Source organism: Tinamus guttatus, unplaced genomic scaffold (genome assembly GCF_059628265.1).
Source record: "Tinamus guttatus ecotype Peru unplaced genomic scaffold, ASM5962826v1 Tinamus_guttatus_pri_ptg000749l, whole genome shotgun sequence".
Classification (NCBI taxonomy): domain Eukaryota; kingdom Metazoa; phylum Chordata; class Aves; order Tinamiformes; family Tinamidae; genus Tinamus; species Tinamus guttatus.
Window position 1 is genome coordinate 1,046,198 of NW_028289283.1, and position 14,626 is coordinate 1,060,823.

At 37.5% G+C, this 14,626-nt stretch overlaps 1 protein-coding gene across 1 annotated transcript; it reads left to right on the forward strand.

The window, feature by feature from the left end:
• The first annotated feature begins 4,762 nt into the window (after positions 1-4,762).
• Positions 4,763-13,597, forward strand: SIRAL2 (SIR2 antiphage like 2). Its single transcript, XM_088537378.1, is given in 8 exon segments — positions 4,763-4,925; positions 6,991-7,064; positions 8,279-8,499; positions 9,085-9,214; positions 10,004-10,036; positions 10,038-10,290; positions 12,374-12,406; positions 13,500-13,597. Coding segments are annotated over 8 exon segments (1,005 nt in total).
• Positions 13,598-14,626: the final 1,029 nt, after the last annotated feature.

The following is a 14,626-nucleotide window of genomic DNA, read 5'->3' on the forward strand; positions in this document are numbered from 1 at the left end:
TTTAATATACATTAATTATGGATATTGATAACCTCAGCTATAACTAGACACCAGTATCTTATTTCAGGCGAGACAACATTGCGAACCATCTCAAAGCAATGGTTTATTTATTAGGATATATATGAGATCTGGGCAACCAACACTGTTATTTATATAATATAAATTATATAATTCCCCATTTGATCAGTACACTGGATCAGCCATCCAGTCTGGCCACCAGTGAGTGGGGTCATGGGGTCCCATCCTCAGGGCTTCTTCTTGCTACAGCTCAAGCAAATTCAAAGACCTTATTAAAATATTTCTACAAATATTTTCACAAGCATTTTCAACATCAAGTACCTGACAGACAAGAAAGCTTGGCCAGTTAAGTTCTTAAAATAATACTCCTATGGTTCATTTCTCTGACCTAGGGTTAATTTTCCCTTGCATTAATCAGCAGATTGTTATTTAAGCAAAATCTGAGTATTTGCAACTTCCTAGGTATTATCTTTATTTTCTTATCTCTAGTGTGCTTAGTGTGCTTGTAGTAGTTCTTTTTTTTTTTGATGTGTATTTTTATCCCTATTTTCCCTTTAACTTTCTGTTTCTGCCTCTCCCCAGAAATGTTTTTCCTTCCTTTCACAATGTTTCACAGGTAGATGCTATTCAGAACAGATTAGGGCCTCGAATAAAGCTCCTTTGTTTCCCCCTCACTCCAGAAAGGTGCAAAAAACCTTCTACGTAATCAAAAGACATTCCAGGCAGTTGCACTCCTCAATTTTTCAAAGCAAGCAAGCTCCTCTGTTATATATATACAGCCTCTGTTATAAACAGTTCAAAAAAAAAATCAGTGTCAAACAGACTGTCAAAATCATATTTGACTTTCTTTCCCCCCGTAGTTTACACTTTAATATATAAATATTTCCACATGTGACTATACTGAAATGATTACATGCTCAGTGATGCTAATGGTACTGGAAATATATTCTCTCTATTAATCGATTATTGGAGAGTAAAATAAAATAAAAACACACACACACACAAGGTAAATGGAAGAGCATAAATTACTTTTGAAGCTAAAAGGGGACATAGTTATGCAATTATATTCTGGTATTTTGTCCTGTATTCAGTGAAAAAGCTGTATCTGTTTTTTTTTGGCTTACTGCTGCTGCAGTTTGTAAATCTCTGGTCCTATTGAAGGATCTCCTTCAAGCTACTGGAAACAGGCCTCCCAAAATGTTTCCAAGAAGCCATAGCCCATCATCTCCCCCCATCTCATGGAAAGTATAGGACAGCAGCAGCAATCTGTGCACACTGAAGACTACTGACTACGACTCAGACAGTTTGAGAAAGGTAGGTACAAGGTAATGCAGAACTTGCACGTAGCTGTGTTTTGTTAAGTAAAAGGAGACTGTAGAGAGATGTTATTTCTCCCACTGAGGATGCACTTGCCACTTAAGCAACTTAAGAAATAAACTCTAATGTGCACCACTAGTTACACACTGAATTATTTTACAATCATATCATTATGCTTATATGGATTCAATCCAGGAAATACAAATTCAAAACTTGTTTTTGAAAATCTATCTCTATATTCAATCATAGTTAAACTGTAAGTGAACTGACACTGTCTTTTGAAAACATGCTTCACATTTCTGATCGTATCTTAGTTCCTCAAAGCATTTTATAAACTGTCCTGTTTATAAAGATGACACACTATTAAGATCCATTTAGCTCAAAAGTAGAAAAGGAAATAAACTATTGGGGAATAATAGCTCCATTGTGCATGTAAAAGGAATTTTATCTTTAGCAACAAGAGCAAACTGGCTTCCTGTTATGAAAGAACTTAAAATGCAAGTTAGTTGATGTCTTAAAGATACTTTTCAGCAAGCTCAATACATTTTCATTTAGATTTTTCACTCATGTTTTTTCAAATCATCAGGTTCTGGCATAATGTAAACTGGGATTTCACTTTCTTATTAGTTATTAAACAGCAAGATGACAAAGTAAATCAATATTACATCTCTGTGCACAAAAATACAGCTGAATAATCAGATTCATGGCCTCCTCCAGCCAAAAATAACCAGCTGCATTGCTTATCCTGCTTATATCACTTTGGGCAATACTTCCAAAGGGATCAAGAAATCCCCAAATAAGCCATCAAATTGAGATCTTGTTTAGTAAACTTAGATAAACATATGAATTTATCCTGAGATGGGAGACAAATCTTAGGCTGAATCAAGTGACAAGCTTCTTTAGTTATTTAATTTGAAATACATGTTCTGAGTTCCTGAGCTGTAGCAACTGTAATCAGCTTTCTTTGCTTCTTGAAAGAAACTTGTATGTATTGCAAAAATAACATTTCAATACACTTCATTTTTTTCTCATCATGACTTTTGCATCTAAACCTTATACCAATTTTCTTTTCTGTTATATAGTTGTTTCTGCAATATACAAAGTTGAAGATATACTAAGGAAATGTAATAAAAATTAATACACACTCTTGGTTCTAGGTTTGATAAACTAAAAGACTAATTCAGATAATATTTTATATGGCTACTTTGGAGACATAACTGATTGAACTTTACTGACTTTTCTAACCTTTTCTAACCATATGGGAATCTGGAGCTTACGTATTTTATGATTGTTGTTATTATTAATGTTATTTTTAAATAAGAGAGTAATGGTAGTCTTAGGATATCAAGGGGGTAGATTTACAGAAAAAAGTAATAACATTTATCAGATGAATTGATACAAATTGAAAAACGGAAAAACTTTCAAGGATCTTTCTTCACAAATACTCTCTCTCATATTATTTTTTAATTTAATATGAAACAAAGAAGAATAGTAGGTATTGTAGATTTGCAGGATAGGTTTGACCTTGTATCTCAAGCTCAGGCAAATATTTAGCAAGTCAAGTGACTCTTGTCTACAGCTGACAAAATATTCTAAGATATTCAGCAAGTTATGTAGTAATACATTCCAACTTTATTACAATGCACTGTCAAATGACAAGGCAAGGAGAAATGAAACAGCAAGGAGAGGGTTGCTGGATTTCACGCACCATTAGTGTGCTTTCAGAGCAGAGTGTCACCTGGTTCTACATGATAAAATAGACCTTTGACCTGGTTTACTGAATCCTGTAATATTAGCATGTTAAAATACCTTCCTCCCTGACTGAGAGCAGCAACGGTGAAAGGCAGAACAGCTACAAGCATTGCAGAACCTCTCTGAACAAAACTTCAATATTCATGTGAGACTTACAGTTATGCTTTTCCTTCTTCCTTTCTGTTATCTCTGATTCTATCTTCAGTCTTCCTTAATGCTATGAACATCATATTCCAGTGGACAGAAGGGTCTTTCTAGGGGCAAAGTAATACAGTAATTTAAAAGATGATGAAGTGAGAAGTGATGCCTAGGAAAAACTACATATAAAATTCATCAGGACACAATGTCCTTATACAAATCAAAAGTTAGTCAAGTTAGTGGGCTAAACAACTATTCTTCCTCAAATAACTCAGGATAAAAAATAATAAAAATGGTTTTATGTTTCATCAGTAAAACTGGCCATCCTTAACTATCCCAGAATGTCTATGCAACTCTTGACATTGATTACACTGATTTGTTGCAAAGGTGAATATTCAAATTGTATCATATATGCATTAAAAAACCTCTAAATTTTGGTTGTACTGCAGGAGTGTCTGACTATAGGAAAAAGCACAATCTTTAAAGTCCTAGAATTAAAACTGCCAATATGTACTTCCAGCCTTCAGGAGTCTGTACACCAACCCCATGTGCATTTGAAAACTCAAATGGGGAATGACTTATTTTCAGTATGGTTTAGCTGCTGGAATTTGTGGGCACAGTTCTGCATTGGTAACTATACCTAGGCACACTTGACATTCATTCCACATCCGACTACCTGATTTTCACGTGCTGCTGGGTCTTTCCATGAGGTGATCTAATTAAATCCGCAGAGCTGCTGTTAAGAGAATGCGGTGGCACTGAGCCAATTGCACCAGAACATGCTGTGGTGAAAGTACTTGGAGTTTTTAGGCTGCAGCTTTAAGAAATTTAAAAGAAAACCCAAGGAGAACTTTGGCTATTGCCTTTCAAATGTGACTTTAAATAAAGAAACCTGGTAATTTACCAGATGAATCATCCCAAGTTGTAATTTTTGCTATTACTGAACATAATGTGTGCTACCTGATGATAACACTTCACAAGTCAACAGTATCAAGCTTACCCTTGAAATACTTAATTGAGGCTAATTCTGCAGTGTCTTTTTGCTGTTAGGTGCAATGCAGTAATGAGGAGAAGGGGGTGGGGCGCGCGGGGGGCGGGAAACGGCTGATAAATTTAAGTAGTTAAAAGAAGGGCACCGCTGTGGAGTTTTCTGCCCTTTTTGCCGGCAGGGCGGGTGGGCGCTCGACGGGGCCGCCTGCTAGGCCAGGCCTCCCTTGAGGAAAACAACGTTTCCCGTGGTGGAAAAGAACGTCTCTCGGCGCTATCACCCAAACCCATGAGAAAGGGACCCACAGAAATGCGGGACAGAGTTTTTTGCGGAGAAAAAAAAATAAGAAAAAAGTCGTTTTCGTGTGAGGAACGGGTGTAGGGTCAAACGTTTTCAAGATGGCTACGCGCCCTCTTCCCTGCCGGCCGGGGAGGCCGGGCGCCCCCCGCTCCGTGCGGCCCGCGGGAGGCCCCTCGGCGCCGGGGCCGGAGCTTTCTGGCGGCTCCCGACCCGCTCCGTGCCGGTTCCCGCGGAGCGGGGGTAGGAACCATGCTCGGGCGGAACCTTGCTCTCGTGGCGGCCGTTTCCCTGTCGACGCGGGAGGGCTCGGGCGGGGCACGTGCCACGAGCAACGGTCGCTTGGCGCGGGGAAGCGGCGGTGGCGGCGCTGGAGCGCGGCCCGTCCCGGCAAGTCGCGGGGGAACGCAAGGAGGTGGGGGGTCCCTCTGCCATCCCGTGGCTCCTCCCCCTTCCCGGCCGGATAGCGCTGCCCAGGGCGCCCCCGGAGCCGCTCGAGGTGTCGCTAACGGCTCGTGCAGATGGGGCAGCGTGGCCGTTAACAGGACCTTGGTCTGCTCGTTTCACGGATAGGCCTTTAAATAACATTTATCTTCTAGAAAAGGAAGAAAGTACGAAACTAGGTGTTCTTGTGAAGCCTCCTAGTGCTTTGAGCACAGACCTATTTCCAGCTCAGTGTTTTCAAGCGTATGTGGATTTTAGTGAGATGTGATCTCCAGACTGCTGTGAGGGAAGGTTGTTTAAAAGTAAATGTGCTAGCCTTTGGTTAAAATGTATTAGTCTATTACATTATCTTAAGGGAACTGCTGCTCCGTGCTAATGCCTGGGTCCTGTGGTAGGTGTGCTCATTGAAAAAAGTGTTTATTGCGTACCATTAGATAATGTTCAAAACTGTTTACAGTTAATATCTAGAGCAGCCATAGGTGTGGAGAAATCTTAAATTTGCTATTCACATCCATTTAGCTATTACAATGTGGTGGTCATTGCTGCCACTTACTCTCACATCTTTGTTTTCTTAAGAGACCTCAAGTGTTACTGAGATAATAAGGTCTAAAATGTCTCTAAAGGTCTCTACTGAGAGTACCTTGTGGCAAGATGCTTATTTTTCTTTTGGTGATACTGTTGCCAAATTTTCTTGCCAAGATGCAGTACTTCAAATTTTTTAGATTTAAAATGGCTTGAGAAAGTTCTCAGAGGGAGACAGACCTATAAGAATTAGCTTGTTACACTTTGAGCTTGTTATAGCAGAAAGGTATTTCGGACCTTGTCCCAGTGAAGGAGCTTCTTGCAAGAAGGAGGAGTTTTACAGCAGCTCAATAATCCAACACAGAAGCAGGAGAGAGACCAAGATAAAACCAATAAAAAATCTGTATATCATGGATTTCAGGATGGTGAAATGAAAATCCAAGATTAACTGGTTAAATTCTATTAAATTATTAAGTGAATGACATTTGAGTTTTGACAATTTAGGTACCATCTGTTTTTACTATTTAGTACACATTAGTGTGAAGCCCTAGTCATTTGGTTTGATGGACCTGATAAAGTAACAGACACAACTGTAATGTTGATAGTAACTGTGAAAAGGCAGAAAAACTCCAGAGCATCTTAATTCCAGATTTACAGTGGATGCCTGAGTATTTCTTCATTTTAACCATGCTTTTTTAATAGTAAATAGTTCAACTTGTTCTGCCCTGTGTGTTTAGAATTTTGAAGAACTGAGATAAATTACGAGTTTTCCTTTGTGTTTTGAAGACAGTTGATTATGCAGATCCTCATTTGAGACTAATGAATAAGGCTACAAGATGATAAATGATAACAACTTAGAAGATTTTGCAGGAAAATCTTAACCTTTTGTCCTTTTTATAGAGCATGTGTAAACTAGCTGTTCTACAGAAACAGGACTTGTTAATTGGCTTTATAGTTTAGTTAAACTCCATATACATAAACAGTAAATGGTATTATCTTATTCTTATGAAAGGAAGTGTTTTTTTAAATTTTTGTTCATGTCATGTCAGCAGTGTTATGAGTAAAAATGCTCAGTAGTTTTTATATGAAAACATGAGTATTAATCTTTAGGGGATGTAATGGTTTTCTGATAATGACATATTTACCTGCTGTAAACAATTTTCAAAAAACAAATTCACTTAACCAAAATTAATTAACCTTTTGGGGAGTATGGTAAGTTTTGGCTTGAATTCAGGCACAAATGTTTTTCAGGTGTGTGAATAGCCATATCTCCACTAACTTCAAAATGGCAGTAGACACTAAATGACTGCTTGTTCACTCACTCATCATTTGCCTGCTTGATTTCTATTAGTGTGTTGCTTAACATGTGAGATTTGAGGTACAAATTCTTGTTTTTAAAATATTGATTAAGATTAAATTGCAAATGCTGACAGCAATAAATACTTCTGTTTTTAATTTTGGCCTTTTTAAGGTAGATGGCTTAAGAATTATTGACCATCCTTATTTTGCTTAAGGCTCAGAGTTGGATTCATCAGAAAGTTCAACAGTCATAAGTGAACAAAAATCCAGGCAACTATTGTTAATGGAAGTATGAAAAAAAAAATTGAAATACAGTATTGAAAATTCAATATGAGAGTGGCATCATGCTTAAACTTGGAAGAGTCCTCTGAAACTAGTGACTCTGGTGATCATGTGCTTCATACTCAGTTGAACTGTTTGTGAGGAATAAATACGCTTGCCCAGAGAAAAACAACTTGTGTAGCAGGGAGACATGGGGGATATTTATCTACAACAAATTTATCTACATATTTCTTAATTGCTGTGTCTGAAGCCATATCAAGTTAAACATTTTCCTTTTTGCTAGATAGTTTCAAGATGTTGTAAAATAAGAGATTAAAAACATCCATATTGCTGGATTAACACACGTTAATGATCTGTAATTTTTGAAGTCAAGTGAATTCTAAAGTTCTGTATAGTAACACCTTACCTAAATACAGTTATTATGTTTATATACAGTAAAACACGGGTAAAGTGTACATATGTGTATATAAATAAATATAGGTAAAAGATGCATTTTACCTTTTAATATATTGTCAAACTAGAAGTACTGTATTGCTATTGTAAAAGTTTTTAGTCTAGCAGAAAATTGTTGGAAAAGATTACACTTCCGTCATAAGTAACACAAGCAAAGGTCTTGACTGTTAAAAGGTTCTCAGCAATGTTGGCCTGAACTGAAAGAGGAGTTTATAGCTCTGCTGGCTTAAACTAGAGAGATCCTGAAAATAGTGTAGCCCGTGACCTTACTGATAGCCTTAGATCACACAAACTTCTCACTGCTGCACCACATATTTCTCTGAAGTCCATACATGCTCCGTCTCTCAACGGTTGATTTTTAGTTACAGAGTTTTTTCAGATTTTATTAACCATTTTGCCAGGCCTTATAGTTTAAATAATTATAGCCATGTACATAGTGCTAAGCTGTAGGATGTGTTCAGCATTTAGAAATACATGCTAAGAGTTTTCTGTACACCAAAAGTATAACAACAGGTTCCTTTTGGGAGAGATCTGCATGTGTATAGTCAGGTTTGCAGCAGATAAAAAGATGAAGAAACTTCTTTATCAATCAGAGAGCACAGAGAAGCAGTTTTATATGCTAAATGAACTCATAAAAACTGTTACACAATTCCCCTTTAAAAGCAAAGCTTTGGTATTAAATAAGCAAGTGCTGTGTTTTTCCCACTGAGGGCAGTTACATTGGTGCACGTGATCCTGATGAAGTGTTTGTCTGTCTTCTTTCTTCAGCGGGCTGGTGATACCAAGCCCAGCTTCTTCCAGGATTGTTTAATTGAGGTGTTTGGTAATTTAGAACAGCACATTCAGAATCCCGTTGTTCTGCAGTCCATCCTAAGGCTTATGGAGAGAGGCACGATGGTCCTGACTACAAACTATGATAATTTGCTCAAACTATTTGGTCAACAACAGGGCAAACCTATGGAATCTTTAGATTTGAAAGATAAGAGTAAGGTATGATGAGAGCTGTAAAAATGTTCCCACTTCTCATAAGAGTAGGCAGTACTTATAATTCATTGGAAGACTTTTCTTGGTTGAAAGAAGGCTGTCAGCACTTCTTTGTTTGTAAAGTATACCTGTAAAGGAAGCTGTAAAGACAAGTGATCTATCTATTCTTAATTACCTGATACAATTTATGAAAGATTTCCTACCACATTTATTAACCAGTCCCCTTGCCCCCTTAGAAAAATAATTTCAGCCACTTAAATGAATTGTTACAATCACAAATATGATTTAACCAGCAGGTAATTTAATTAATTTGCCTGTTTGTATCTTTTCTGTTATCTTTGCTAGAACTTGTCTCTTACGTGAACACTTGCTTAGACCAAAAATCTTCAAATATCTGCAATACCAACAGTCATTCCCGTATTATAATAAAATGAGTTATGCAAGAAGTAGTTGCAATTATCTCTGCTGTACTGCAGACAAGTTTAAGAGAAGTCACCTTTGCTTTACATCATTTTCATATGTTAGGGCAGCCATATATTTTTGTAATATATAAATAGTAGAGTGTAATGAAATATCCATGATTTTCTTTGGGTTCTTCAGTGGGCAAGAGGCCATATAAAATATGGAGTTCTGCATATTCATGGACCGTATACAGATCCGTGTGGAATGGTCTTAGATCCTTCAGGATATAAAGATGTCACTCAAGATGATGAAGTTATGGTATGCGTAATTTTTGTAAAGTTTTATTCTGCTTTGCCAAGCTATTCTCTTTTAGTCACTGCACTGTCTTACTTTAGACTGGAGTCTTGTCAGATCATGTAGATTAAACAACTGGGCCTCGGGTAAAGTGGCAGTAGTGCTCCGGAAGCCAGCTGTGGTGTTGGGCAGTGGGTGCCCTTGGTAAACCACAATCACAATCCCCGGTTGTGTGTCAGTTTTGAAATACGATATGGTGGCCAATATCCTGAGATAAGTACCAAGAACTTCAGTGCAGAATCAAAATGTGTATCCAAATTGTGCTAGCATTTCACTGTGTGTGTTAGCTGATGCTAGTACAAGGATTCTTCATCAACTGATTGCTTGGATGCATTTTTTTTTTTTCAAAGGCTTAGGTTGTTATGAACTCTACATCCTGGACTTAATGTCATGCCGTAGGTATTTTGAAAAGTCATTTTGTCAAGAATATTAATTTTCTTTGTTTACAGATCAACCTATATTCTGTGATTATTATTCTTTCCATGTAAAATGCACTTATGGGAAAAATTTATGTATTTACCTAATTTTTGGGTTGGGACTTTAATTTTTGATACACGTGTGTTTGTGGAGTCATTACTAGCGACACATCAGTTCATCCCAATTTTAACAAATCCTTAATTAGGTTTAATACTGATAGTTGCTCCGTTTTTTAAAAAAAGCTGGACATGTTTCAAAAGTTTCAATTTTTGCCTTTTCTTTATGGTAGTAAATACATTTTGTGTTATATTTGTGTGTGTTTAAATTTCTTAAAAGGATGTTCTTCAAAATCTGTATCAAACCAAGTCTTTTTTTATTTTTGGGCTGTGGAGAGACCCTGCGTGATCAGATATTCCAAGCTCTTTTTCTTTACACTGTAAAGAATAAGGTGGATTTAGAACATTATATGGTGGTGCTTAAAGAAAACAAAGAACACTTCTTTAAGCTCCAGGAAAAAATACTTCTGCATGGAATAAAAGTAGTGTCTTATGGGGACAGCTTTAAACAATTTCCAGAGTATGTACAAGATCTGACTGCTCAAATCTGCAAGCAGAGAAGTCCAGGTAATGTAAGTCTCTTTAACGACAGAATTTTGATTGTGTACCTAGCAGGAATCTATTTGAACAACCAGCTGTTGGCCTGAGGCTTTCACCCCTGTGTAGCTAGAGGGTGGCCCTCTGCTTATGAATAGCATGCAGAGTTAGAACACAGAGCAGAAATGGACTTCTTTCTTGATTGACTTGATTTCAAGTCTTGAAATCTTGTCAATTTAACCTTTGATTTGTCCTTTTATTGTTAGTATTTGGTTACTTGTGTTTATGTTTCTTTTTATTCATGTGTATAACTCTTGTCTGGGCTAATCCATTCAGTATCCAGTATCACATTATGTGCAATGTGAAATGTCAGTGAAAGGCTGGAAGAAATGAAGGAAGTAATTCATGGGATCATCTGAGTGAACCAAAATATTTATAATATTATTAAACATAGAATGAGAGAATGAAATCTTGAAATCTGAAAATCTTGAAGGATATAAACAGTACCCCCAATAACATAAAGCTTTACATGGGACTAATGGGGACAAAAATTGAGGGTATAAAATAGTAGGCTGTGGAGAGTGAATGCCATTCTGTACAGGGTTGTTCATATTATAATGGGAAATAAGTCAATGCTACAGGTAACAATTCTTCTCTAAGGGGAGACTAAATTGTACCAACTAGATCTCTTTGCTCACTTTTTTTTTTCCTCTTGCATCCTCTCAACTCATAAAACCACTTAGGAGTAACAGTAAAGAGCTTTTTATATATTAAAAAAGGGGCGGCGGGGGGGAGAGGGGGGGAATGTGCAAAAATGACAGCTGTGCATTGATAGAAGAGAAAGGAGATTTCTCTAATGCTCTCCTAGTAAGGGCAGTTCTATCCAGAGAGTTGTGGAACTACTCCACATGTGTCTCTCCTGCATAGCTCACATCCTCACTCTGGTTGTGAGCTATCCAGAGAGTTGAGGAAAATAAAGGGAAAGTTATTTTGGGAAGAATATTATTTCACAGCCCTTTCTGATCTACAATGTCTGTGGAATTGTTTTGACTAAAATTCTTCCACAGTGGGGCATAGGAGGATTTGTGTTTGCCCTCATACAAAAGATTGCAGGTGAGTCTCTCAATTGTGTAATGATTTCTGTAAGTGGATTAAAACTGCATTTAGACAAGATTCAGGTTTTTTTCATTCATGAAGGCAAAAAAAAAAAAAAAACAGCATTTAAGTTGCAGAAAGTTTGTCTGCTATACAGACACCTAAAAATAAGTTTTACTGTAGGGCAGCCATTGATCTCAAAATAGCATAGAAGATGTATTTAATTAGCCTCTAAATACAAAATAAGAAGGGATATTATTACTGGAAACAACTGGAAGATCGTGCTGTAGCACTGCCAACGTACAGATTTGCTCTTTTTCATTCCATGGGATTACTCACAGGCATAGTACTCGGAAGAAGCAGGATCTTAGTCTGGATTCAAAATCTTGTTCAGAAGTCAAGAGTCCAACAACACTGGATAACTGCCCTTTAGGTTACAAACTACCAAGTTTCACTTTTTTTTTTTCCCCCATGTTCTTATATTTTTTGGTAAAAAAGCAAGTGTGTCTGGTGTGTCCTGTGAAGAACATTTTTTAATCCTTGTTTTTTTTTTTCCTACTTTCAAATTTCAGGAGTTTCTTACTGTCTGTAAAAACACTTCTTCAGTAATTGTTTATTCGAGATCAAGCTTATTTACAAACTAATGAGGTATAAGGTAGCAGTTTGAACACAAGCTTCATGTGTCTCAATTCTTCTCAAGGAGACTTGAGAAAAATTCTGTTTTCAGATTCCTTTAGACTGTGTCAGCCTGCTATGCCACTCTGTTAAATACAATCCCAGAGTCTGTTGCCTGGCTGGTCTTGAAAGGAAGCTGAATTGCACTTTGCATTAGTTCGCTTGCTTTCTTGCACTGCGTAGTTCACTAGGGTTAAGATTAGAAAAAACTCTTCCGAAAAATGGCATAAGAAATTTGTCAAAAAGGTTATTTGAAAGAAATGCAAGATTGCCATTTTGGGAGTTAAAAAAAGGCATAATCTAATCTTTGGAAGCTAACTCTGCCATTCCCGTCTCTCTCTAGATGCTGATCGAGTGGACAGCACAACACTGTTGGGTAAACCACATTATCCTTTTCTTAGAAAAGCTAGCAGGGTTATAAAAATAGTCTTTTACTTACAGAGTAATTAAATTCTTATTATGCAGAGCCCTGATTTGGCTGTGAAAATACACTTAGCTGTTTTTATTTACTCCCTCATTTGTTTCTACTCTGAACAGATGTCTGGGGACTTTCAACTGTAGGTAAAATAATAAGTGACATAATGGAAAAGCTCCAGCAAATGTGCATGAAAGATCATTTATGCTGATCAGGTTGATCTAAATTAAGAACTCACGGACATACTTCCAAACATATATGGAAATTTTGAATTTTTTTTCCTTAAGAAAATGTAGAAGAATGAGTGCCAAACTGAAGCACATACTACTGAGGATGAATTTTTGTAAAGCATTGCACAGGTTTCTTTGTGTTACTTGCTGAAGTAGCCACATTTTTCATAGGATAAGCACTTCAAAGATATCCTCTTGGATCTTTGTGCTGCTGCTACAAATAAGATTGCTATGTGGAAAAGTTGTGTAAACAATCTTTTTTTTCATTATTGCAGGACATGCTAGTTTCTGTTTCTTCTAAACAATGAGAAACTATGTAAGGGCCGGGACTTGTAGGCAGACGTAAATTCAGTACTTCTGGAAGTACACTTTTGTACCTCCACTTAGATTTTTAAGCTTTTCTCTCTTTCAGATGTGTTTACCATACCTTTTTCATTGAAGTACAGTTGGGTAGCAGTGAAAAGTAAGAAAGTAAACACTTAAACCCAAGTTAGTCCAATTCCATTTAACATAGAACTCCTTTGCTAACTTATCCAATAACGTCTTCCTTAAAAGCAGCCTTAGCACCTATTTTACTTGTATTTTGGAATATTAAAGAAAGAAAGAAAGAAAACCCCATAATACTATATGTATTAGTCTCATAGTTCTATGTTGGGAAAAACTTGAGGTAACTGAACTGGGGGTGCAGACTTTCAGTAGGGGTCAGTGTGATAATGCGCCCGTATTATTTTCATACTGGATATTTGTAATAAGTACACAAAACTGTGAAAAGAGTACTCTAATGTTGCTCCATAATTCCTTTCCTCTTTTCTTTTCCTCTACAGGAACTTCATGTGTGGACAGTGCTAAAATGAAGCTGGAAAACAGCATTGATCCTCTTAAGCAGATGAAGCAATCGGATAACGGTATACTCACTACTTAATGAAAATTCAAAAACCATGGAAAGTTTTGAGCTATTTCCATGTTTCTAAGTAAGTGGATTAAAAAATGCCTTAATATTTTCTTGTCTAAGGATGTAAATGAGGAATAGATGTCAAGCTCAATTTCTCCAGACAGTTCCATACTACTTAAAGCGGTTTGTGCTGGCTCAAGTTTTTTCTTGCTGTGCTTCAAGCCCATTGGAAGTCTTGAGGCTGCTGAAAGAGCATTGCGCTTATATCAAGGTTGGGTTTTGGTAGGGTGCTCTGAAGCCACAAGATGTGCTTGAATCTATCTAAAAATTGACTCCTGACATACCTGAAATTACCTGTTAGTGGCCTTTCAGATGGCCTTTCTTTTTGCTCCTCAGCTGAACCCTTGCTGTACTGCATTTAGGCAACTGGAAGGTGAAGTCTTCAGGGGCCTGGCTGCACAAGTGTTTGCAGGATTCAGATCTAAACTGTAAGCTATTATTAACAGCTTTAAATTATTAACATCTTTCTTTTCCATGTTAATAGAACTCATATCACAATAATATGCTTGTGAAGTGTTTGTTTTCATCTGTCAGTTAGTATCCTTATGTATCTGTATACAGTTTTTAGTAACTTAGACCTCATTGAAGCTACTGCGGTGGCTGAAGTTGGACACCCTGGTAAGCATTTCTCCAAGGTAGTTACTTCTAGCACCGAGTTACCCACTGCCCCAGTTACTAACACGGACACACGAAACCTTTGTGAGAGGCTTTAGAGATGTGGGTAAGTCTTGTCAACTGCCCTGGGCCCTTCTTATTTTCATCCTGGCATATTCATAGCTCAAGATCCAGGAGACTGCTTAAGTCAGGCTTCTCCAGTGCCATCCCCTGTGGCCATCTAGGTGGAAGGCCTCCAGGAATCACATGTATCGCAGGAGGTTTTGCAGGGAGAGGAGGGGCTAGAGCTCTTGCATAAGGTATACACACTGAAATGCTGAAGCTGAAGCAAAGGCTTCTTTGACCCATTCTGATGCCAAGAGTTAGGCTTCTTTGGGGGGAGGA